Below are 26,082 nucleotides of genomic sequence, written 5' to 3'. Positions count from 1 at the left end.
ACAATGTAATTTATGTCTAAGAGTTTTACATGAAATCAGTCTAAGAGTTTTCTTTTTATGGTTAAAGAGTTAAATGTCATCAAAATTAACCTAGGTTAATAAATCTATTTACTTTTTCTTCTAGAAAAAAGATGATGACATTGGATTTTAAATTTGGGAGATATGTATTTTGCTGAATTGAAATGAATTTTTACATATTAGAAAAATAGAACTAATGTAACAATTTTTTATCTAGTCAATATACATCCTTTCATTCCTGACTTTTGAAAAATTGCCTATTTCAGTATTCATTATTGGGGAAAGGCCATCTGGGTACTACACTGCTGGCATGAATTTAAATTGTAAAACATTTTGGTGACATATATTAAAATAGTCACAATTTGATCTACTTCTAAGATTCTAACTTAATGAAATAGTCACAAATAGTAATAATATATATTTCTTTAGTGCCTATTATGTACCAAGAACTACCTGAAGCACTCTTAGATACGTGGAAAAAGTAGAGTACAAATATATATTCAGAGTGAAACTGTATATATACATGTATGTGTGCATTTGATTAGGGAAAAAAAAGACTTCTCCAAAGAGCATGTGTTAATACTCAGATATAATATATTTAACATTTACATTTTGGCCCCTAATCATATTGTGTGAAAATTTTAAAAGGAAAAAGAATTATTCTCTAAGTATAACAAAACTAAAAGTTGTTTTTGGTATCGGCCAATAAATATGGAGCTCCAGTTTCCCTGGAGCTTCCATTGCTGTAGCACACATGCTTTCCCACACCCCTCCCTCTATGCTTCTTAGCCAGTCTTAGTCCAGGGACTCAAAGAGCCTCATGTTATGGGAATCATACTTGAGCATTGTAGGGTCAGCATCTAGAGTTAAGGTTGGTAACTGCTATGCTAAACCAGAGCATGTGGGATTAATGGAGAGAGCTATGAATTTAGGACTAGGAATCTGGGCGGGTTTTTTCCCCTCATAATTCAAATGAGGAATCCATGTTGAAGGAGTTCCTCATACAAGCAGTGTAGGTACCAGTGAATGAATAAAATACTTTCAAGTAAGGCTTTCACAATGATATTGCCAGATGTCTTTAGGTGAATATTTATCAATAATAAATAAGATCATACTAAGAATTTAAAAGAAGTTTAATAACTGAGTGAGTTATTTTCTTGTCAGTCATAAAACAGTGTATTTAACACTAAATTCTTGACTGTGATGGCTTTAATAAAATTCATTATTTCATACAATTAAATTACACAAGTATGTAAATGGAACTATTCTATTATATTGTAATGGAGCAAATTAAAGGAGAAGGCAGACTGCTGAAGATATAAGAATGGGGATGAACTTGTTGTACAGTTTAGATTTACCAGTAAATTAAAGCCCTTGCTTTTTACTCTTGGAAGTATAGCCTACAAGTTATGCTCTTGCTCTTTATTATGCTTAACATGCTCATTTTACTGTCCTTTTATTTTTCTGCAGTAATGTGTGTGGCTGGTATTGGACTCGTTGTATTATTCTTCAGTTGGATGCTCTCTATTTTCAGATCTAAATATCATGGATATCCATATAGGTATGATTATTTTTCATTTATATAGTGATTATCTATACTTACAATGATTAGAGTTGATGTTGCTTTATAGTATTTTTGACTGTATTGCCAAATTACTCTAGCTTCTAAAGCAAAGAGGTAGGCTTTAATTTAGGTATGTTGCATATAGAAATTAAAATAATTATGATACAATGAACAATAGCATGTGATTTCTCAGGAACATCATTCAGGGTTATTCTGACATCTCCTAATTTAACCTAGAAATCTATCAAACACATAATGATTAGGACATTTTATACCCTGTCTACTCATACAGTTCCTTATCTGCATACTTTACGTGTTTTTGAGGACAGAATTATTTTTCTAATGTTTTTTAAAACTTCTCACTCTACTTTTCAGGCTCTTTAGCTGGCATAAACAGAACATTTGATTAGAATCCAGTTTGTAGAGTGTATAATAAGAAAGAGTGTTTAAGAAGGTCTAATTGGCTTATAATGTTCATAGAGATCTCTAAGGCTCAGGGAAGACATTATTCTCCTGGTTATAAGTTCTTGGTTTTATTCTGTTACTAGCCAAAATAAATGTACCAGTACACAATGGGGAATGTTGTAAGTTAGTTTTATAATCTGAGTGCCATTTACTATAATTCCTATTCTTTTAATACAACATTGTCCTGTTGTATAAACGACTATGAACGCTAAAGGTAAAGTATATCAAGTGATATTTTTGAGACACATTCATTCTTCGTATTTTTACCACAAGTTTTTAGTAGGTAATTTTGAAACACTCCCTGATCAGTTCATTATATTGTCACATTCCTAAATGCATTTTGATTAGTGAACAACTTAATCTTCTTTTACATTTTCTGCAGAGTTACTTAATTTTAAGACCAAAACCTACTAGAACTTTGATCCTTGACTTATAATCCTCTAGCTTTATACTTTTATTCTTCTGTGTATGTACATTTTAAAATAATTTATCCCCTATAGAATACTAGCTGAGATACAAGGGTAATCTTCTGCTCCCCAGAAGCTGGGACTTCTGTTACGTATTTGATCACCGTGGTTGATTCAGTTATTAATTGGTGTCTCCAGGAGATATTTTAATTCGAAGTTATTTCTATTTCCTTTTCTCCTAAGACTACCTCAATATCTCAGTGTTTCTCACTTTTTGTGATTGATACTCAAAGTTTATTATACATGTACCCAAACGTTCTTTGATCTGAAAAAATCAAGATATTTATTAGAAGTAAAGACTACTTTTCTTTCAGAGACTAATAGATTGGTATATATTTTTGTTTCAGCTTTCTGATGAGTTAAAAAGGATTCCAGAGATATGTAGACACTGGAGTAATGGAAATTGAAAAATGAAAAACGTGTGTGTGAAAAGAAGAATGCAATTTGTGTATTTTGTATTACCTCTTTTTTTCAAGTGATTAAAATAGTTAATCATTTAACCAAAGAAGATGTATAGTGCCTTAAGAAGCAATTTTCCATCAAAATCATGAAGTATTTGGATATGATTCTCCTCTTAACCTTCCCTTCCCAGTAAACTTTGTGGAATATTTAATTTAGTGGAATTAAATATTTTTAAAAAATTTTAAAGCTACTACTTCATTTTAGTTACAACAAGGTTCAAAACTGCTTTAGTTAACTTTTGACCATCTGATTTTTTATTATCTTATCCAAAGGTGTGGGGGGCAGTTCTGATAACAACATCAAGAATCCATTCTTAACTTTTCCATCTTTGCATGGATGTGTATACTTTGCACATCTTTCCTTTTGGGCAGAGAAATCATATGTGCTATGTGTCTTCTGAAAATGGAACACCATTCTTCAGAGTACATGTCTAGACTTTAGAAAAAAAGACTAGCCAGTCCTCCTCCATCTTTCCTCCTGAAATGCAGTGCAAACTATGCTTCTTGGTAGCTGTAGACATTAAGAAATATCTCTAAATGCAGGATTATGATTTCTGCATGAGTGTGGTATTAACTACCTGTATTTGGAAAGATTTCAGGCTCATTCTGTCTCCCTAGTTTTCTTTTATTTAAGGTGGGCGCCTTTCTAATAAAAATGTAGCTTAGTGCTAAAATCAGTGTAAATTTTAAATGGTCTAAAACGTTTCTGCAAATTAGAGCTCATCACTTATTTCATTTGTACCTAAGAGAAAAAGCTAGGTTCATCTGGTTAAGTTGATATCTGTATTACAGTTGCAACATATTTCATTAACCCTTGTGTTTAGGAAAAGGACTCCCCTAGATTGGGAAAATAAAATCGTGAAATATTAAGCTGTTGCCTGTGAATAGAAAGTAAATGTTTCTTGAAAGCTGTTCTGGTTTTTGCTATTATTTTAGCCTTCATTTTCTCACTTTAAGTGGAGAACAAAGTAATCATTTGAAGAAGTTTTGAGTTTTATCTTTTTTCTGTCAGTGAAAATAACCGTATGTGCTAACCAAATTTCTGTGAAGAATGGAAGTTGATGGTTATCATTAGATCTAGCTATAACCTCCCCCATAGTTATAAAGAGTATCCAGAAATGCCACTGTTAATGGAAATATGAGAATTCTGATAATGAAACAAATGTTTAATAAATCTTAGAAGTATTATTACATTAAAATAATACTGTGACTGCCTGCTACTATTTACCATCTAATAACTCTCCCACGTGGTCTGGAAGTCTTATATAATAGAGGTTTGAAGAAAGAGATGGATATAATTGCCTAAGAAGAAATGTTGTATGTGGGGGTTTTGTTTTTGTTTTTGTTAGTAGATTTGGTGGGTGAGGGGATATTTACTCTCTAGTGGAGCCTGTTTTTGTTACTCCACTGTAAATTGTATGATTCTGGATTCCTTATCTGCTGTTCTTGTACTTGTCTCAGGCCAAGTAAATTTATGCTGTGATTCTTATGAGACTTGTATGAATATACCCTGATTTGTACATACTAACCGGGGGAATATTACTGCCATGTAAAATGTATAGCTCCAGATAATTTGCAACGAACATTGAAAGAATGACAGTTTTTTTTGTATTTGTTTTGTCTCTTAAGAGCACATTCTTCTTCTTTAAGGAGAGAAGTTGCATTCTGGCTAGAATCTGTAGAAAGCAGATTTACTACACTTAGAATAGTGTTACTTTTGTGGAAATGTTGAAATTAGCTTTCATCTGAAGTGCCTTAAGTAGACTCTTAATTAACTTTTCTAGCAATTGTTTAAATATTATTTGTTATGCATTTAAAAATACTATTTAAAATGACACATTGTAGTGACAAAGATAACCAAATGTCTGGCTGTTTGCTTTTTGATCATGTCAATAAACTTTTACAATCTAAATTCTGAGTTTCTGGTTAACATCTAAGGAGAGGTGAATTTAAAACACTAAACTAGAATTGTAATATTAGGACGTACCATTTTGAAATTATAGTTAAATTTCTTATTGTCCTAATGACAGTGAATTTGATAGGCCAATTTACTTAGGTATTTCTGGACTGAGATACATTCTTCCAGGATTCCATACATTATCCTTCATTAATGCTGTCACCCATTAGATTAGTCAAAACAACCAAGATAAGTAAATGAATGACTGTTTCAATGGTTCATTACATTTTGCCCTAGTCAGTGAATGCTGTGACTAGGTAATTCCCTTTTGGCACTAATTAATTTGAAACAGTTACCCAGACAGATTATCAAGTTATATAAGACTGGGCAGCAGTAAATTTGCAAATATGGAGTAGAAACACTGGATAGGAAGTAAAGAAATCTGGCTTTTAAACAGCTTTTGGTCCTTACTTTGTTTCTGTCTAGCTATGTGACCATAGGCAAATCAGTGAACCCCTCTGGACCTGTTTCTTTATTCTAATGTGAGTGCATTGGATTAAACCACCTCAGTGTTCCTTTCAGCACTACTGTTCTATGATGTAAAATATTAAAGATGTATTTCAATTTTGAATGGATATCATTTATGATATTCAGCTTTGGTGTTGAATTAGATCAATTGAAATGCAGGGTGTTTTGTAGTCAGATTTCGGAAGAAGCTATGAAATGCTTGTGGAAGCCATTATAGCTGAAAATTGTTTAATAATATGCATTGAAATATTTTTTTAGAAAGAATACACTTGAAACAATTATGTTAATATCAGATCTTGATTTAAGTGGGTTCTGCCCAATTTTGAGCAAGGATGAGATGAATAACTGTAATAGTATGCTAATATTATAGAAAGTCAAAACCAAAGGGACCTTAGATACCATTTAATCACTACCTTCGTTTTGACTGCTAAAGAAAACCTGCCCTAGAGAGGTGAAGCAATTTACTGAAGGTTATTCCAAGGAAATTCCTACAGGTTTCCTATTTAGCTGCAAATTTCCTATAGATTAGGTTTCACTTCAGGATACAAATTACTCCCTGGAGAAATGGAAACCATAGTTAGTCTGTCTTGATTGCTTCCTGATATCTAGATTGCAGGGACCTAGGGAAAGGGGAATGGGGAGTTGTTGCTTATAATTAGAGTTTCAGTTTTGCAAGATGAAAATAATTCTGGAGGTTGGTTGCACAACAGTGTGAATGAACTTAACAGTACTGAACTATACGTTTAAAAATGGTAAAGAAAGTATATTTTATGTATATTTTACCACAACTCAAAATTAAGACAAATACTATTGCCTTGGCACCAACCCCATATTAGCATATCCTTACTGACACCACTTTGTATTTGATCATTGTCCTGAAAATGATTACAGCTGAATAGAGTATGACTCATGGTGGGAATGTTGGAGTATGGTCTTCAGGCTCTTTGGGTGACAATTTAAGAACATGCAGATAAACCCTGCCTTCAGAATCAGTGATGAGTATATTCCTATGAGTGCTTTATAAATAATGACTTCCAGCTGAAAAAAAGAAAAACAAACTAAGATGTGCTGGCTCCACCAAATACCCAGACTCAGAAATGATGCATTTGGTCTGAACCTTCCAGTTTATAATGCCTGGCTGTGGCTCTGTGGCTAGCAGTTGTACCTAGAGAACTTTGGGTCTGAAGTTCTTTTTATGATCATCAAATAAAATAAATGCAATATTTTCTCTCCCTCCAAACACAGCTTGAATATTATAGTCTCCTGGAAGCTTTCCTGACCTCCCGGTTTGGGTTTTATACCCTTCCTCTCTTCTTCGATGCATCTCTGTTATCCTATCTTGTAATTGCCCTGTCCCTCCCATAAACTGTAAATTCCTTGGGAACAGAGACATTGTCTTACTCATCTCTGTATACTCCTTTTCTAAAATGCATGCATAGTACACACTCAGTAAATTTTCACTGATTGAATAAAGAAAAAAGTCTTTACTCTCAAGTTGCAGTCTTGTGGTGGAAACAAACATGTAAACAAATGCAATCCTAGTGAGAAAATATGTTTTATATCATAGATACAGAGGAGGGTTTGATCACTTTCTTGAGGTTGGGTGGGAGGGGAAAGGAGAGGTTTCTGTGATGGGAAATGAAATTTTAAAGGATGATTGATTAGTTCACAAGATACATTTTTAAAGTACTGAAATGCCAAATTACTCTTATCAGTATAGTATCATTTTAGTACTTTTAAGAAAATCTCAAGTCAGAGTCATTTACATCCCAAATAATACCCAAAGAGTTACATGGTATGTGACAATTTCTAAATGAACAAAAATGCACTACTTTAAAAATATTCTTACCATTCTTATCCCTCTGCCTGTTTTACAAAGTCTTCTGAGGGATCTCATTTTAATGACCAATTCTCAAGTTATTAGTAACTCTGAACATCTTTTCTCTTATTTCTTAGTCATTTGTATATCCCTTAGAACCAATTTGGGCCTTCGTCTAATTCCAAAGGTCTTCCATAGTCTTCTTAGAATTGAGGTAGAGAAACTTTATGGAAACAGAAAGAGAAGATAGGGACTTCCTGGTGGCACAGTGGTTAAGAATTCGCCTGCCAATGCAGGGGTCACGGGTTCAATCCCTGGCCCGGGAAGGTCCCACATGCTGCGGAGCAACTAAGCCTGTGCACCACAACTACTGAACCTGCAAGAGCTCACACACCAGAACTACTGAGACTGCTTGCTGCAACTGCTGAAGCCCGTGCGCCTAGAGCCTGTGCTCCGCAAAAGAGAAGACACTGCAATGACGAGCCCATACACCACAACAAAGAGTAGCCCCCACTGGCCGCAACTAGAGAAAGCCCATGTGCAGCAATGAAGACCCAACACAGCCAAAAACTTAAAAAAAAAAAAAAAGAAAGAAAGCAAAAGAGAAGATAGTAGTGAAATTTGAGGTAAAAAAGAAAAAAGATGGAGGCAGGTTTCCAGGACCCCTGAAACCCAAATGCTTCTCTTCCTCCATGGTTAGATTTCCTCCTCTTACCTCTCTTTCTTTCCCTCAAAGGTCAAATTCATTCTCACAAGTCTGACCCCTCCTCACCTCTTTTAATCAAGATTTTCTTCCTTATTCATTCTATTTGGAAAGCCAGACATACAAGCGATCCTTAATCCTAGTTCCTGGTCCTTTTGCAGGTGTAACAACATTTGAGGACATGTAGATGACTATGACAATTTTATCTCAGATTTTAATAAAATACCAATGTTTTGATAATATACAAAATACTAAAATATTAGTACAACCATTTTGCTCTAGTATCATACATATTATTGACAGATTCAAGTTCCAACAGCTTAGCAGAAGAAAGGAAGATGGAATTCCCTGATAGTGACTAGCTAGTTCTATCAAATGTTAATTCAAATTAAGATAGTATCAGGAATAAATGTAATAATAGATGTGCAAGACATATTGACTGGAAACTACAAAACATTGTTGAGAGAAATTAAAGAACACAAATAGGAACTTCCCTGGCAGTCCAGTGGTTAAGACTCCGCACTTCCACTGCAGGGGGCACAGGTTTGATCCCTGATCAGGGAACCCAGATCCCACATGCCACGTGGCATGGCTAAAATAAATAAATAAAGAACACAAATAAGGGATATACCCTGTTCATAGTTTGTGTGTGTGTGTGTGTGTCACACGGGCCTCTCACTGTTGTGGTCTCTCCCGTTGCAGAGCACAGGCTCCAGACGTGCAGGCTCAGCGGCCATGGCTCACAGGCCCAGCCGCTCTGCGGCATGTGGGATCTTCCCAGACCGGGGCATGAACCCGTGTCCCCTGCATCGGCAGGCAGACTCTCAACCACTGCGCCACCAGGGAAGCCCCTGTTCACAGATTTTAAAATTCAATGTTCAGCTATACTCCAATAAAAATTCTTTAAAAATTTTTTTAAACTTTTAAGGAAATAAAAGAATTCTTTCAGTTGAAATGTGTATGAACCTTGAACAATAATAACCCTTTACAAGTTACTTCCTACAATTATAACACTAAGTAACATCAAAAATGAAATATGCTAAACTTTCTCAAAAAAATACAATTTAATGTTGTAAAGCTCTCAATTTTCATATCAACTCCAATAAAAATTATAGCATATTTTTGTGTGTGTGTGAAGGTTGAAGTTTATATGGAAACGTGAAGGGCCAAAAATAGCTAAGATAAATATTACTCAGCCATAAAAAGGACGAAATAATGGCATTTGCAGTGACATGGATGGACCTAGAGACTGTCATACTGAGTGAAGTAAGTCAGAGAAAGACAAATATCACATGATATCACTTATATGTGGAAGCAAATAAAAGGTACAAATGAACCTATTTACAAATCAGAAATAGAATCACAGATGTAGAAGACAAACTTACAGTTACCAAGGGGAAAGGGGGGAGGGGAGGGATAAATTGGGAGATTGGGATTGACATATGCACACTACTATATATAAAATAGATCACTAATAAGAACCTACTGTACAGCACAGGGAACTCTACTCAATACTCTGTAATGACCTATATGGGAACAGAATCTAAAAAAGAGTGGATATATGTATAACTGATTCACTTTGCTGTACAGCAGAAACTAACACAACATTGTAAATCAACTATACTCTAATAAAAATTAATTAAAAATAAAATGTTGCATAACAATCAAAAAACAAAACAAAACAAACAAAAAAAATAGCTAAGATAGAAAAATGACAGAGTAAACAGTTCAGAGGGCCCATCCCTCCGCAGAAACACTGAAAAAGATGTAAAGACTGCCAGAATCAACTTTGTTGTAACTCTGGAAAATAGGCAAAGGTTTGAAACAACAAAGTGAATGCTAAATCAGAAAAAGTTTCCTTTAGAAAAAGGAAACTTAAGCATGGTAGGAGAACTTTGTGGTGTTTTAGCCTCGCCCTGTCTCCCCATGTTGGTGTGGCAGAGTTTTGAAGATGGCATTCTGTGTTTCCAGTTTGGGTAGCTGGTCCCAAAGAGAGCAGAGCAGACCTTGTTTCCAAGAAATTGTGTTTGTCTGTTTTGACCTGTCTGTGGGTTCCCTAAGAAATGACACAAGAGACTTACCTCAGTTTTGCCCAGCTCAGAAATCATTCAGGACCGAAAAGCAGATATCCTCAAAAATGTTAAAAGACAAATGAACAAGCCACTGCTGCCTGAGGCAAAACATTGCTGTTGTGGCAATCAATAGATGTGTCAAAAGTCTAGGAGCAAAAGCTGAGAAGAGACTTACTTTGGGAAACAGGATGCATGCTCAGAATAGACTTAACAGGATGCATGCTCAGAATAGACTTAATAGTTCTCTAAGCTTTTACCTCTGACTAATCTTTATGCTCAGTGCAAGCAGGAAGTGAAAACTAAGGCAGAGTTGTAAACAGTCTGGCTAAGTGTTGAAGGACTGTACCAAGACACGGCCAATCTGCAAAGATTGAAAGAGGGTTTTTGTTTTGTTTTTTTGCCTCCAGATGTTTAAGGAAATCACTCTCATATCACTAGATGACCACTAAGCTAGTGAAACAGAGACTTCAGTGTCGACATATGACAAAGAATACAGTCTTTACACAAATAGTTTAGGAAGTTCACTAAGCAAAAACTATAACCTACAACATGCAGAAACAACAACTAATGGGAAAGGAGGAGAATATGATTTCCAGAGTTACCACATTATAATATTCAAAATGTCCAGTTTTCAACAAAAAATGATGCAGCACATGAAGGAATAAGAAAATATAGCTCATTCACAGTGGAAACATAGAAATTAACAGAAACTATACCTCAGGAAGCCCAGACATTGGACTTACTAGAAAAAGATTTTAAATCAGCTATTTAAAATATGTTCAGAGAGCTAAAGGAAATCATACCCCAAAAATAAAGGAAACGAGGTAAACTATGTATCACCAAACAGAGGATATCAATAAAGAAAGAGAATAACAACAGAATGGTAATTATGTGAGGTAAAGGATGTGTTAAGTAACCCTATTGTGGTAAACATTTCACAATATATATGTGTATGAAATCATCATGTTGTGCACCTTAAACTTACACAATGTTATCTGTCGATTATATCTCAATAAATCTGGATAAAAGTAAAACACATTACTCATGGGGAGAAAAAAGAGATATAAAAAAATAGAAATTCTTGATCTGAAAGATACATTAGTGAAAAAAGTTTACTAGAGGGCTTCAAAAACATATTTGAGCAGACAGAAGAAATAAATAGTGAGCATGAAGATGAGTTGATTACAATTATCCAATTGGAGAAGCAGGAAAAAAAAAGAATGAAGAAAATTAACAGAACCTAAGAGACCTGGGGGACAGCATCAAACACACCAATATACAAATAATGAGAGTCCCAGCAGAAGAGTAGAGAGAGAAAAGACAGAAAGAAAAAATGAAGAAATAATGGCTGAAACCTTCCCAAATTTGATGGAAGACATGAGTCTACACATCAAGAAGCTCATCGAACTCTAAGTAAAATAAACATGGAGATCCACACCAAGACAGACAGACAAAGAATTTTGAAAGTACCAAGACAAAAATGATTTTTCACTTTGAAGAGATGCTCAGTAAGACTAACAGAAAGGAATACACTCCAAAAAATCAATTAAACACAAAAGTAAGCAGTAATGGAGGAACCAAAGAACAGAGTATATATGACATAGAAATCAAATAGCAAAATAGCAAAAGTAAGTCCTTCCTTATCACTAATTACTTAAATGTAAATGGGTTAAATTCTCCAATAAGAAGATAGAGAACGGCAAAATGGATTTTTAAAAAACCCCACCATCCAACTATAGGCTGTCTACAAGAGACTCACTTTCATTTTTTTCTATTTTCTTTATTGAAGTATGGTTGCTGTACAATATTATATAAGTTGCAGGTGTACAATACAGTGATTCACAATTTTCAAAGGTTATACTCCATTTATAGCTCTTGTAAAATATTTGCTATATTCCCCGTGTTGTACAATATATCTTTGTAGCTTATTTTATTTATTTATTTATTATTATTTATTTAATTTTATTATTTAGTTTTGGCTGCATTGGGTCTCTGTTGCTGCACGCAGGCTTTCTCTAGTTGCGGCGAGCGGGGGCTCCTCTTCGTTGCAGTGTGCAAGCTTCTCATTGCAGTGGCTTCTCTTGTTGTGGAGCACAGGCTCTAGGCATGCAGACTTCAGTAGTTTTGGTGTATGGGCTCAGTAGTTGTGGCTTGTGGGCTCTAGAGCACAGGCTCAGTAGTTGTGGCACACGGGCTTAGTTGCTCCGTGGCATGTGGGATCTTCCCAGACCCATGTCTCCTGCATTGGCAGGCGGATTCTTAACCACTATGCCACCAGGGGAGTCCCCTGTAGCTTATTTTATACCTAACAGTTTGTACCTCTTAATCCCCTAACCCTGTATTGTCCCTCCCCTCTTCTTTCTCCCCACTGGTAACCACCTGTTTGTTCTCTATATCTGTGAGAAGAGACTCACTTTAGATGTAGACACAAATAGATAAAAAATGAAAGGATGGAAAAAGATATTCCATGTAAATAGTAACCAAAGAGAGCTGGGGTAGCTATACTAATATCAGAAAAAATAGACTTTAAGTCAAAAATTGTTACAAAAGACAATAAAGACATTATATATTGATAAAAGGGTCAATCCGTCAAGAGAATATGATAATTATAAACATATGCACCTAACAATATTGCCCCAAAATATATGAAGAAAATATTGATAGACTTGATGGGAGAAATAGTAAACAATTCTACAATAATAGTTGGAGACTTCAGTACTCCACTTTTAATAATGAGTAGAACAAGCAGAAAGGAGATCATTAAGGAAACAGAGTCCTTGGACAACACTATAAACCAACTAGACTGACAGACTTACACAGAACACTTCACCTAACAAAGGCAGAATTCACACTTTTATCATATGCACATGGAACATTCTCCAGGTTAGACTATATATGAGGCCACAAACAAGAATCAGTAAATTTTAAAAGACTAAAATCATACTAAATATCTTCCATGATTACAATGGAACACAACCAGAAATCAATAACAAGAAAATTTGGAAAATTCATAAATATGTGGAAATTAAACAGTATAATCTTAAACAATCAATAGGTCAAAGAAGAAACCACAAAGGAAATTAGAAAATATTTTGAGATGAGTGAAAACAAGAATATATCATACAAAAACACAGAATGTAGCGAAAGCATTGCTCAGGGAAAATTATACCTGTAAATGTCTACATTAAAAAGAAAAAAATCTCAAATCAATAACCTAACATTACAGCTTAACTAGGAAAGAAGAAACTATAGGTATAGAAGAAACTAGATATAGAAGATATGTAGAAGAAATTACACCCAAAGCTAGCAGACGGAAAGAAATACTAAAGATTAGATTAGAATGGAGATACACAAAATAGAGAATAGAAAAACAACAGAGAAAATCAACAAATGAAATATTGGCTTTTTGAAAATAGCAACAAATTATTAGGTTGCCTTAGGTTTAGACTCTTCAAAAATATTGCATAATTTATTAAACTCCCACTGGTTTATGAGAAGGAAACATTATTTCATTTGGAGCTATAAGATTAATCTCATTTGGTGTACTTTTTAAAATTGAGGTATAATTGACATATGATATTATATTAGTTTCAGGTGTACAATATAATGATTAAATATTTGTGGATATTGCAAAATGATCACCACAATAAGTCTAGTTAACATTCATCAACATATGTAGTTACCATTTCTTTTCATGTGATGAGAACTTTTAAGATTTATTCTTAGCAAGTTTCAAATATGCAATGCAGTATTATCAACTATAGTCACCATGGTGTACATTATATCCCCATGACTTATTTATTTTATAACTGGAAGTTTGTACCTGGTTTACTTTTAAATATTCTGTTCTCTCCCATAATTTTCATAAAGTGAATGGAGAGGTCGTTTTAATATATTTTTATGTTAAAAAACCTAAACAGACCTATGAGGAAAAGTGAATTATTTTATGATTTTTAATTATATTCATTTTAAATGGACTTTATTTTTCGAGAAGTTTTAGTTTTATAGGAAAATTGAGCAAGGAGTACAGATCTTTCTCATATGCCGCCTAACCACCCCTCCAGTTTTCTCTATTATTTTATTTATTTATTTATTGGCTGCATTGGTTCTTCGTTGCTGCACGCGGGCTTTCTCTAGTTTCAGCGAGTGGGGGCTACTCTTTGTTGCGGTGTGTGGGCTTCTCATTTCAGTGGCTTCTCTTGTTGTGGAGCACGGGCTCTGGGCACATGGGCTCTAGAGCGCAGGCTCAGTAGTTGTGGAGCAGGGGCTTAGTTGCTCCACATCATGTGGGATCTTCCCGGACCAGGGCTGGAACCCGTGTCCCCTGCATTGGCAGGTGGACTCTTAACCACTGCACCATCAGCGAAGCCCCCGTGTCAGGTCTTAGCTGCGGCACGCAGGATCTTTTTGTTGCAGCACTTGGGCTCTCTTGTTGAGACGCGTGAACTCAGTAGTTGTGGCGTGCAGGCTTAGTTGCCCCGTGGTATGTGGGATCTTAGTTCCCTGATCAGGGATGGAACCCACGTCCCCTGCATTGGAAGGCGGATTCTTAACCACTGGATCACCAGGGAAGTCCCTCCCCTATTATTAATTACTTAAATTAGTGTGGTATATTTGTGACAATTGATGAACCTACATTGATACATCATTATCACCCAGAATCCGTAGTTTACATTAGGGTTCACTCTTGGTGTTGTACATTCTGTGGGTTTGGACAAATGTATAACGACAAGTATCTACTATTATAGTACCATACAAAATAGTTTCACTGCTATAAAAATCCTCTGTGCTCTTCTTCATCGATCCTTCCCCCAACAACCCCTGACAACCACTGATCTTTTTATTGTCTCCATAGATTTGCCTTTTTCAGAATATCAGATAGTTGGAATCATACAGTATATAGCTTTTTAGATTGGCTTCTTTCCCTTAGTAATAGGCATTTAAGTTTCCTCCATGTATTTTCATGGCTTGATATCTAATTTCTTTTAGGACTGAATAACATACCACTGTCTGGCTGCACCACAGTTTATTTATCCATTCACCTACTGAAGGACATCTTGGTTGCTTCCAGGTTTTGGAAACTATGAATAAAGTTGGTATAAACATCTGTGTGCAGGTTTTGGTGTGGATGTCATTTTCCAATTCATTCGTGCATTCATTCCTGCAAGTGTGGGATCATATGGTAAAAGTATGTTTAGCCTTAGGCTTGGTAAGAAACTTTCTAAAGTGTCTGTACCATTTTCCATTCCTACCAGCAATGAATGAGAGTTCCTGTTGTTCCACGTTCTCATTGGCGTTTGTTGTTGTCAGTGTTTTGGATTAGCCATTCTAATAGTTGTGTAGTGGTATATCATTGTTCTTTTAATTTGCAATTCCCCAGTGACATGTGATGTTGAGCATTTTTTCATAAGCTTATTTTCTATCAGTATATCTTCTCTGATGAGGTGTGTCTTTGATTCTTTTGCCCAAGAAGAACCCAATCTTAAAACTGGGCTTTTGTTTTCTTATTGTTGAGTTGTAAGAGTTCTTTGTGTATTTTGGACATCAGTCCTTTATCAGATATGTTTTGCAAAGATTTTCTCCCAATCTGTGGCTAATCTTTTCATTATCTTAGTAGTGTCTTTTGCTAGCACCATTTGTTGAAGACCTTCCTTTCCCCGTTGAATTGCCTTTGGTCCTTTGCCTCAGATCAATTGACTCTGTTTGTGTGGGATTATTTCTGGCCTCTCTGTTCTTCCATTGATCTATTTGTCTGTTCTTTCACCAATATCAAACTGTCTTAATTTTAAATTCACATTCATTTTTTTGAACAGGAATTTATAAAATATATAAATTGTATTTATAAAATACAATAAAATATATAAAATATATATATAAATATATATATAAAATATATAAAATTTATATATTTTATATATAAAATTTATATATTTTATATATAAAATATATAAAATATATAAAAAATGTATTTATAAAATATAAAAGGTGCAAAGAGTATATAGTGTAGTGAAGTTTCCTCCTGCCCTGGTCCCCCCACTCCCAGGTTATCTTCTCCAGGTAATCACTATTATTAAATATAATTTTCATTCTTTCAGAGTTATTTTATTTCTTATCCTCTCTCTTTCTCATTCTCACTCTGGCTCTTACTCTTGCTCTTCCTCTCTCCCCAACACAAATATTAAAATACAGTGTTATGCAACTTGCTTTGTTTTTTCATTTAACAATATAACTAGAAAAACATCTCATATATGTACATCTATACCTGCCTTTTTAAAAAAGTTTTTAGGGCTTCCTTGGTGGCGCAGTGGTTGAGAGTCCGCCTGCTGATGCAGGGGACACGGGTTCGTGCCTCGGTCCGGGAAGATCTCACCAGCCCAAGCGGCTGGACCCGTGAGCCATGGCCGCTGAGCCTGTGCGTCCGGAGCCTGTGCTCTGCAACGGGAGAGGCTGCAACAGTGAGAGGCCCGTGTACCGCAAAAAAAAAAAAAAAAAAAAAAAAGTTTTTATTTGGTAAAAAAGCATGTAATATTAAATTTACCATTTTAACCATTTTAAGTGTACAGTTCAGCAGTGTTATGTATATTTAGATTGTTGTGATCTCTAGGACTATTTAATCTTGAAAAACTGAAACTTTATACCCATTAAAAACTAATGCCCTCTCCTTTACCCATCTCCCCAGTCCTTGTCAACCACTTTCTACTTTCCATTTATAGGATTTTGACTATTTAAAATACTTCATATGAGTGTAACCATACAGTATTTGTCCTTTTGTGAGTAACATTTTGCTTAGCATAATATCCTCAATGTTCATCCATGTTGTAGCGTACGAAAGGATTTCCTTCTTTGTTAAGGCTGCATAATATTCCATTTTCTTTATTCGTTCATCTGCCAATCGACATTTGGGTTGCTTCCACCTCCTGACTATTGTGAATAATGCTACAATGAACATCAGTGGGCAATTATCTCTTCAAGATCCTGCTTTCAGTTCTCTTGGTTATATACCCAGAAGTGGAATTGTTGGATCATATGGTAATTCTCTTTTTAACTTTTTGAGGAACCTCCATACTGTTTTCAATAGCAGCTTCACCATTTTATATTCCCAGCAACAGTGCACAAGGATTCCCTTTTTACCGTGTCCTTGCCAGCATTTCTTTTTTAAAAAAAAAATTTATTTATTTATTTATTTTTGGTTGCCTTGGGTCTTTGTTGCTGTACATGGGCGTTCTCTAGTTGCCGCGAGCGGGGGCTACTCTTCATTGCGGTGCGCGGGCTCCTCATTGTGGTGGCTTCTTTTGTTGCAGAGCATGGGCTCTAGGCACGCAGGCTTCACTAGTTGTGGCATGCAGGCTCAGTAGTTGTGGCACATGGGCTTAGTTGCTCTGTGGCATGTGGGATCTTCCCAGACAAGGGGTCGAACCCATGTCCCCTGCATTGGCAGGCAGATTCTTAACCACTGTGCCACCAGGGAAATCCCTTGCCAACATTTCTTATCTCTTGTCTTTCTGATGATAGTCATTCCAACAGCCTGAAATAATACCTCATTGAGATTTTGATTTGAATTTCTCTTATGATTAGTGGCGTTGAGCATCTTTTCATATGTTTGTTGGCCATTCGTATATCTTCCTTAGAGAACTGCCTATTCAATTCCTTTGTCCATTTTTTATTCTTTATTTGTTATTGCTGCTAATTGTAGAAGTTCCTTATATATTCTGGATATTAACCCCTTATCACATATAGGATTTGCAAATATTTTCTCCCATTCTGTAAGTTGCCTTTTTACACTGTTGATAGTTTCCTTTGATGTGCATAAGTTTTAAAATCTGATATAGTCCCATTTATCTTTTTTAGTTTCATTGCTTGTGCTTTTGCTGTCACATCCAAGAAACCAGTTGCCAAATTAAATGACCTAAAGCTTTCCCCCTATGTTTTCTTCTAAGAATGTTACAGGTTTAGGTCTTTAAGCCATTTAGAGGTAATCTTTGTATATGGTATAAGTTAAGGGTACTACTTCACTCCTTTGCAGCTGGATATCCTATTTTCCCAACACCATTTATTGAAGAGACTATCCTTTCCCCATTGTGTAGTCTTGGCACCTTAGCTGAAAATCATTTGGCCATATATGCAAGGGTTTATTTCTGGGCTCTCTTTTCTGTTCCATTTTCTATATATTATGCCAATACCACACAATCTTGATTACTGTTGCTTGGTAGTATATTTTGAAATCGGGAAGAGTATGGTCTCCAATTTTGCTCTTCTTTTTCAAGACTGAGTTGGATATTAAGGTCCCTTGAGCTTCCATGTTAATTTTGGGATTTTTTTTCTATTTCTTCAAAGAATGCCACTGGGATTTTAATACAGACTTCATTAAATCTGTAGATCTTTTTAGCTAGTAGGACATTTTAACAACAGTCAGTCTTGCAGTCCATGAGCATGAGATGTCTTTCCATTCTTTTTGTCTTTCTCTGATTTCTTTTAGCAATGCTTTATAGACTTCAGTGTGCAAGTCTTTCACAGCCTTTGTTAAGTTTATTCCTAAGTATTTTATCCCTTTTGATGCCATAGAAAATGAGATTGTTTTCTTAATTTCCTTTTTGGATTGGTTGTTGTTAGTGCATAGAAACAAAAGTGATTTTTGAAAAATTTTTATATTAAGGACTTATGTGGTATTATGTTATATGGATAGCATAGTTTATTTCACCAGTCCTCTATTGAGGAACATCTATGTTGTTTCTAAATCTTTGATGTTACAATGTTGCAATGAATAGTCTTGTGAACAACTCATTTTTCACATGTAGAGTTTATCTGTTAGATAAATTCCTAGAAGTTAAATTTCTGGATTAAAGGATATATACGTTCAAAAATTTCATGATTATCACCAAAGCATTATGATTTTGACATAAGATAGTCAGAATTTGTGATGCTGTTTATTTAAAATTATGAGAGTACTTTTTCTTCTAACTTGCACTTTAAAGGTAATTTACCTTGTCTTTCTTCCAAAGCAAATAAATAGATTCACAAATCACACATTTATGTTCAAGAGTCCAAGAAAGGGGTCTGTGTTGATTTCTGTGGCAACTTGATGAAAAATGTGAAAGTGATGTGTACCAGTGAATTTTTTCTAAAATACAGCTGAAGGAAAGTCTTTGAAAATTATATGTTGAAAGTGATCCCCCTATAAATACATCAGTAAAACTTTGTTAGTCATCCTTTAATGGCAAAGATATTCTTTATGATTCACAAATAGTGAGTTATTTTATACTTTTAAAATTGTGTGATTATAATTTTGTTATTAAGATGTTTTTCTATTTGTGGAATTTGCCATTTAAATCTGCTTAGTGTTGAGTCTTGTCCCCAAGAGCTCGTTTGAAAGTTGTGTGACGTCTTCTAACGGAGTGGATCTCCTTTCAAATTAACTGCATTTACTAACCAGGAAAACATAACTTCTGTAAATTGTATGTTTAAGTAATATTTAATGTATAAAAGACAAGAAGAAAATCAGTATTCCAGATACAGAAGGCTGGTTTCTACAGTTGGCAATGGTACTTCAGTATCTGAAAGATGACTTGAAATGTGTACAGGCTTCTCTTGATTAAAAAGTTGCCCAAGTCTATCAGATTATCAAAGTGTTCCATTCAAAAAATGCTCATCGCTTGCTATTCCAGTAGAAAGTAGCAACCTTGTCACCTAAACACAACAGGAGCTCTTGTAGATTTCAGGAAAAAGCAAGTAGAATGAACTTTATTTATGGCAGAATAAATTTAGAAATAAAACTTGAAACTATTTGATTTTAGAGAAGTGATTTGTGACTTGCAGAGATTACCAATAGACAATTAAATTATAGAACGTGAAAACTGGACAGGCTTTTATTCTATTTTTATTTATTTACTCTGGCCACGCTGCACAGCTTGTGGGACCTTAGTTCCTCGACCAGGGATTGAACCCTGGCCCTCAGCAGCGAAAGCGCAGAGCCCTAACCACTGGATGGCCAGGGAATTCCCTGGAAAGCCTTTTAGAGATGATACAGCCAAACCTCTGTAATGAGGTGGAAATAGACCTAGATTGGTTAGTTTGTGAGCCAAACATCACATCAGACTGGGGAAATGGTCCACGTGTGTGTTCCAAGCGGCAATTTATTCAATATTGAAAAAATTGTGTGCAGATCTCAAGTTGGTCTTATGTTTTATATTTATAATATATATATATATATATATGTAAGCATGCTGGAATGATTGATATTATATATAAATCATCTAGGAAAGTAAAGAACTTGATGATAACCTGGAATATAGGAAAGAAAATGTATAGGATGGCCACGTAGATTAGTGGTTAAGAGTGTGGTGTCTGATCGGAATCTTGGCTCCACTACTGTGTGACTTTGTGTTTTGGTTTCCTCGTCTAGAAAATGTAGGTAACAAGCGGCTGTCTGACTCAAAGGGTATAAGGATTACATGAGACAATCTGGATAAAGGATTAGTATAGTGCTGGGTATATAGTAAACTCTCAATAAATGTAAATTGCTGTTCTTGTTTTGTCAGTATGTCAAAGAAAAGAGGACGGATTAAAAAGCATTTTCAGAATAAAGTCAAAATACGTCACTAGTACTTTCAGGTCAATGGGACTGAATTGGACCCCCTATGAAAAGGTGGAGGGGATCAAATGACGTAGACCGCCTTAGCAACAGGCCCCCAAAGAAGGTGAATTTCTGTACCCAATAGGCATCTGCGCTGCCGAGAAGGCAGCCAATGGATGATGGAAGGAGGAAGAGGGAGGACGCGCCAATTCTGCTGCCTGAGCCTCGGCCCAACAAAATGGCGGCGGCGGCGGCGTCGCTTTGTTTCCGCGGCTCCTGCGGAGGTGGCAGCGGTGGCGGCCTTTGAGCTGTGGGGAGGATCCAGCGCCAGCTGTAGTGACGACTAAGAGTCCAGTGCATTTCTATCGTAACTGGGCACCGGGGAGCGCAGAGTGGCGCCCTACGGTCGCTGAAGCCGACAAGGCGTTGAAGCGAAAACATGACTGCTGAGCCCATGAGGTAAAACACAACCCCGTCTCACGGATCCCAGTGGTTTCGGCCTACGCGCCTTCTGAGCCGGGTGTTTGGGAAAGCTTTGGCTTGGTGGGTTAGGCCTGTGTTTTGCTGAGCGGAAAGAGGCATCGTTTTCTCCTTAGGTGAGGAGGGTTTCAGGGTTTCGGCGGTAGGCTCCAACCCGGGGTGGGGGTGGGGGGCGCGGCCTGGCGTGTCGGGCGCTTTCTCCAGCCTCCCCGAACCGCGGAGCTTAGTTGGTCTCCTCTGTTTATTCTTTGGTGCTTGTGGAATTGAGACCCTGAAGTGGGAGGCGGTTTTTGGTATCCCGGTCTTTCTTCCTAATCTTTGGGCCTAGAGACTGCTAGGGGAAGAAGGGGTGGGGGTGAGGGGTGGGAAGAGGGGGAGGGGCGGTCGGGAGGATGTGAGATCCTGGGACGACTTAGTGGCGTTTGGACTGCTGAAGACGGGAAGTACCCCGTCCTTGCGGAATTTTATTTTTTTTTCTGCAGCCCCTGGGGACAAGCCCATTTTGTGGGGTGAACGGGTGGGTCTTGCCAGTATTCCTTATCTATCCCAGACCCTGAGGGGTATCCTTGGATTTACCTCTAGGCAAAGGGATACTAACGCAGGGTTTTGCTTCCAGAGGACCCCAGTATACTACTTTTTGTGTAGTCCAGCTTTAAATGGGTGGTAAGGCAGTCCTTAGATGTTTCTCCAATTTATGGGCAAATTTTGAGCAAAAGTAATTAGACCTTATTTTTGTTTATTTATTTATATATTCCAAGAGGGGTGGGGAGCACGTTAACATGGGTTGATGGGAAGTAAGATCTATTGCAAGGAAGTAGTGCCTGGCAGGCCACCTCTTACCAATCAAGCACGTTTATATTAGGTTGAGGCTGCTTTTCTCTTGTGCTTCTGATTTGCCTCTTGATAGTGTCTAAAAATAATGGGTTGTTAATAAGAAATGTATACCACTTTTACACAGGTGGCTGGCTTGCTTTTCAGACAGTTTGACATTTGACTTTTCATCCCTTGTGAATTAAGTAATTTTTCTGCTCTGAGATGGATCCTTGGTGCCTAGTGGCAAAGTAAAATTACAGGGATCATAGATCACAATTGCATTCGTAGTTGGCAAAATATGCTTTTGAGTAACTATTAGGATGGTGTATATATATGTGTGTGTGTGTGTGTGTGTGTGTGTGTGTATATATGTACACATCATCTTAATAGTATATAGGTATATATGTTTTTAGAGCACTTTACCTAGTGTATAGAATTTGGGAATGAACCTATGATGTTTATTGTGCCTATTTTTCTGCATTAACAAGCAGTAGATGGAAGATGTTTTCCTTCCTTTGAGGAAAAAAAATGCACTTTAGTTCTTAGATTATAGATCCCTAGTTGTGTAAGGATTGTGGCCTTGGTTTTTGAATTTGTGTTAATTGGTCAAAGTGCAATAAGCCTTTACGTAAGGGGTATTGGGCACATAAGAGGTACCCAATACAACTTGTTGGTTAGTTATTATCAGGTGCCCATTTCCTGTACATGAAGGGTGTACCTTACAGTTAAATATGACCTCTAGATTTTACTAAATCTCACAAAGTCTGCCTCTAAAACTGTAGCTTGAACTTGGATTTTCTCCCTTTCTTTAGGGTGAGCAAATTAATTATGTATAGACTTTCTGAATAGAATTATTCATTTTATGCCAGGGTCAGTTTTCCTTATGAGCCTTGAATTTTTGTTGATCTTAGTGGTAAAAGTAATAATCATAACTAAAATTGAGTGCTTACTGTTGACTTTTACCTGTGTAATCGTGATTAATTCTCAGAACAACTCTATGGGTAGGTACTTGGTGTTCCCCTTTTTACAGATAAGGAGGAAACTGAGGCATAGAGAGATCAAAGAACTTGATCAAAGTTATATAGTTTGTAATTGGTGGAGCTGGAATTGAACCCAGTCTTGACTCCAGAGCTTATGTTCTTAACCACAGGCATTAATACCTCCTTGAGCTGCCAGATACAATGTGATTATGACCATTTTAATTTAGCCTAAGTATTACAATGGAAGAAGTTCATGTTAGCTACTATTGTCATTTGTTGTAGGTCTTTTGAGTTTGTAGGTGTTTATAATATTTTGTCTTTTATGTTCATATGAGATAGTAAGATAACTGAAGCATTTAATTCCAGGAGAATCTTAAGCTACGTGAAAACCCCCTTGCAAAGAACACATGTATAAATGTGAAGAATTAATTTAAAAAAGTGTGATGCTGATTATTTACTATGAAAGTGCTCCAAGTGGGTGTTCAGAAGAACTGTCTCAGTCTGAAGTGTCATTCATCTCAAGCCATAATTGTAGTTAAAGGATAATCTGACAGGTAATGCTTGAGTGAGTTGAACCCACAATACCAAATCACTCTTGATTCTCTTCTAATGTGAGGCAGAAATAATATGAACAATTCTATGAATTGTCATTAATTTTATTTTACACAATTGTTCCAGATTTTTTCTTTATCAGATCTTCTGTCCAGCACTTAAAAATAGGAGCAAAGATTAGTTTCTAATTTTTACTTACATTTATAAAAAAAGAACATTCCTAGGTTTCTGTGGTAAAAAAATAGCCAAAAGGCAAGAGGGAGGAAAATAAATTGATGATTTGGCTAAATCATACAGTTGGCTCTGTGTTCCTTCACTCAGTACCAAGGATTTCAATCTGTGGTTGATTGAATCCGAGGATGCGGAACTGCTGATATGGAGGGCTGACTATGGGACTTGAGCATCTTCAGATTTTGGTATCTGTGGTGGGTCCTGGAACCAACTCCCCTCAGATACCGAGGGACAAATATACACTGAAAAATCAGTGGCTCAGTTTTCAAAGGTTTTGTTATTTTTTTTTTATTTTTTTTGCGGTACGCGGGCCTCTCACTGTTGTGGCCTCTCCCGTCGCGGAGCACAGGCTCTGGACGCGCTGGCTCAGCAGCCATGGCTCACGGGCCCAGCCGCTCCGCGGCATGTGGGATCTTCCCAGACTGAGGCACGAACCCGTGTCCCCTGCATCGGCAGGCGGACTCTCAACCACTGTGCCACCAGGGAAGCCCTGTTATTGTTTTTAAAGAGTTTTTTGTTATTTATTTTGTTTTAAATAAGATTATTTCTTCAGTTTTTTGGCCTGAAAGATCAGCCTCTGATTGACAGGTAAACTTTCATTTATTTATTTATTTATTATTATTTTTTTGCGGTACGCGGGCCTCTCACTGTTGTGGCCTCTCCCGTTGCGGAGCACAGCCTCTGGACGCTCAGGCTCAGCGGCCATGGCTCACGGGCCCAGCCGCTCCGTGGCATGTGGGACCTTCCCGGACCCGGGCACGAACCCGTGTCCCCTGCATCGGCAGGCGGACTCTCAACCACTGCTCCACCAGCGAAGCCCTCATTTATTTTTATATAAAGATCTTGGAGATTTGATGGAACTTGTCATTCTAATCCTTATGGCAATTGATTACTTGAAAAGCTGAAAGCAATATAACCAGTTATTGGTCTTAAATTTTTAAAGGTAGAAGTGGTCCTACTTGAGAGATGTTTGGAAAATGTCTTAGAAAATGTCTGTTATTGTGGTAGTTCACAATCAGTTGCATACTAATCTATTTTTGAAAAATGTTATCTGTGAAATATGTGCATTCCCACTGTGTGGAAATTATTAAGCCAGGCCTGTGGCAGCGGAGTACATGCAAATTTTACAAAGGGTTTTGAAAATATTCAAATGCCAGCTGTTTCCTTATGTTATTGGTGGGGATGAAAAGAAAGACATTTGTGATTTTAATTGTGATCAGGCCAGTTCTCATTATTGGCAACCCTTGGTATAGTTGACCATGAGCCTTCACTTTTATATTGTATTTCTAGGGATAAGATAAATGTAGTACTTAAAGGTATTTGTATATAGATTTAGGTGTGTGAAATATTTTTTTCTGTAAGAAATTGTGTGTATTTATGTGCCTATTTCACTTTTGAAATCTGAATAAATTTACGGATTGGGCGACAGAATACAGGCAATTCTTGGGTTTACATAAAGTCTTTTTCCTCCAGAGCTTGAATGTTCTCTTGGACATTGGCAGAAGCTGTTAAAATGGGTTAAGCCATTGGAAAATGATGTATAGCTCTTCCTTTAGGAATGTTGAATATAGCAGGGCAGTAAAAGGAGTGTCTAAGTAGGATCTCTCTGTACATGTATCCTAATGCTTGTCTTATTGGCTTGATAGCTGACATGCAGGATGATTAATCTCCATAGCTCTTCATCTGTAAAATAGGAGTAAGTTTAAAAGATACTGATAAAGCCTGCAGTTCTGGAGGAGATAACATGGTTTTAACAGCGGTTCTTAAAAGACAGTAAACTAAAAGCTCTTTGGGGGTCTTTGTTAATTTTTAAGTGTTTTAGGAGTGTAAAGAGGTCCTGAGACTAGAAGTTTGAGAACTGCTGGTTGTAGAGGAATGAATGCTTAACTCGAGGCAAACCTGGGTGTTCTAGTTACAGCTCTGTTGCTCAACTGATTGTTGTGGACAAATCATTCATCTTTCTAGGCCTCTGCTTTGTCATTTACAGAATGAACTTGTACTAGATAGTCTACAAAGTTATTAAAAACATAATCCTGGTTATGTTAGTGTCGATCATTTTTTGACTTTGTTTGCCTTTTTGGGGGTAGGGAGAAGAAGTGATGAGGGAAAGTTTCTTTATTCAATGTATGCATATCTTTTTTGCCTTGAAGCGTACATGGTTAGGATACAGGTGTTTTGTTGCTAATATAATCTCATATACTGTCACATACACAGACATTTATTAGAACGGAAAAACTTTGCTGGGAAGTTCGTTAATAATTATTACGGCTCAGGATATGTTCTGTTTTGAAAAATTACTATATGCAGTGTATTTCTGCTCTTTTATGATTGGAGATGATACTTCTGAAAAGACGTATATTCTAGCTGATTGTGATTTTTGCCCTGGGAAAAGGTTCTGTGAATTTTGCTCTCTAGCCACTGTTTTCAGATCCTGTCTCTGAGACTTTGTCTCTGAGTTTTGG

At 36.5% G+C, this 26,082-nt stretch overlaps 2 protein-coding genes across 10 annotated transcripts in view; both read left to right on the top strand.

Moving 5' to 3' along the window:
- The window catches only part of MAGT1 (magnesium transporter 1), a 47,776-nt gene extending 42,898 nt beyond the window's left edge, over positions 1-4,878 (top strand). The window contains exons 9-10 of the mRNA XM_082865337.1: positions 1,489-1,579; positions 2,862-4,878. Of these exons, the coding sequence (XP_082721463.1) occupies positions 1,489-1,579; positions 2,862-2,877 (107 nt within the window). The 3' untranslated portion in view covers positions 2,878-4,878. The remainder of the gene's footprint in view (positions 1-1,488; positions 1,580-2,861) is intronic.
- Positions 4,879-20,824: 15,946 nt separating this feature from the next.
- The window catches only part of ATRX (ATRX chromatin remodeler), a 248,863-nt gene continuing 243,605 nt past the window's right edge, over positions 20,825-26,082 (top strand). For 7 of the 9 annotated variants that reach the window (XM_082865330.1, XM_082865334.1, XM_082865333.1 and 4 more), the window contains exon 1: positions 20,825-21,023. In XM_082865330.1, coding sequence (XP_082721456.1) covers positions 21,004-21,023 — 20 coding nt within the window. In that variant the 5' untranslated portion in view covers positions 20,825-21,003. Of the gene's footprint in view, positions 21,024-21,047; positions 21,161-26,082 lie in introns of those variants that run through there. The other 2 variants (XM_082865326.1, XM_082865328.1) reach the window with 1 other exon arrangement.

This window comes from Leucopleurus acutus (genome assembly GCF_964270905.1).
Source record: "Leucopleurus acutus genome assembly, chromosome: X".
In the NCBI taxonomy this organism is placed as follows: Eukaryota; Metazoa; Chordata; class Mammalia; order Artiodactyla; family Delphinidae; genus Leucopleurus; species Leucopleurus acutus.
The sequence above is the reverse complement of the archived record's forward strand: the minus strand, read 5'-3'. Positions and strand labels throughout refer to the sequence as shown.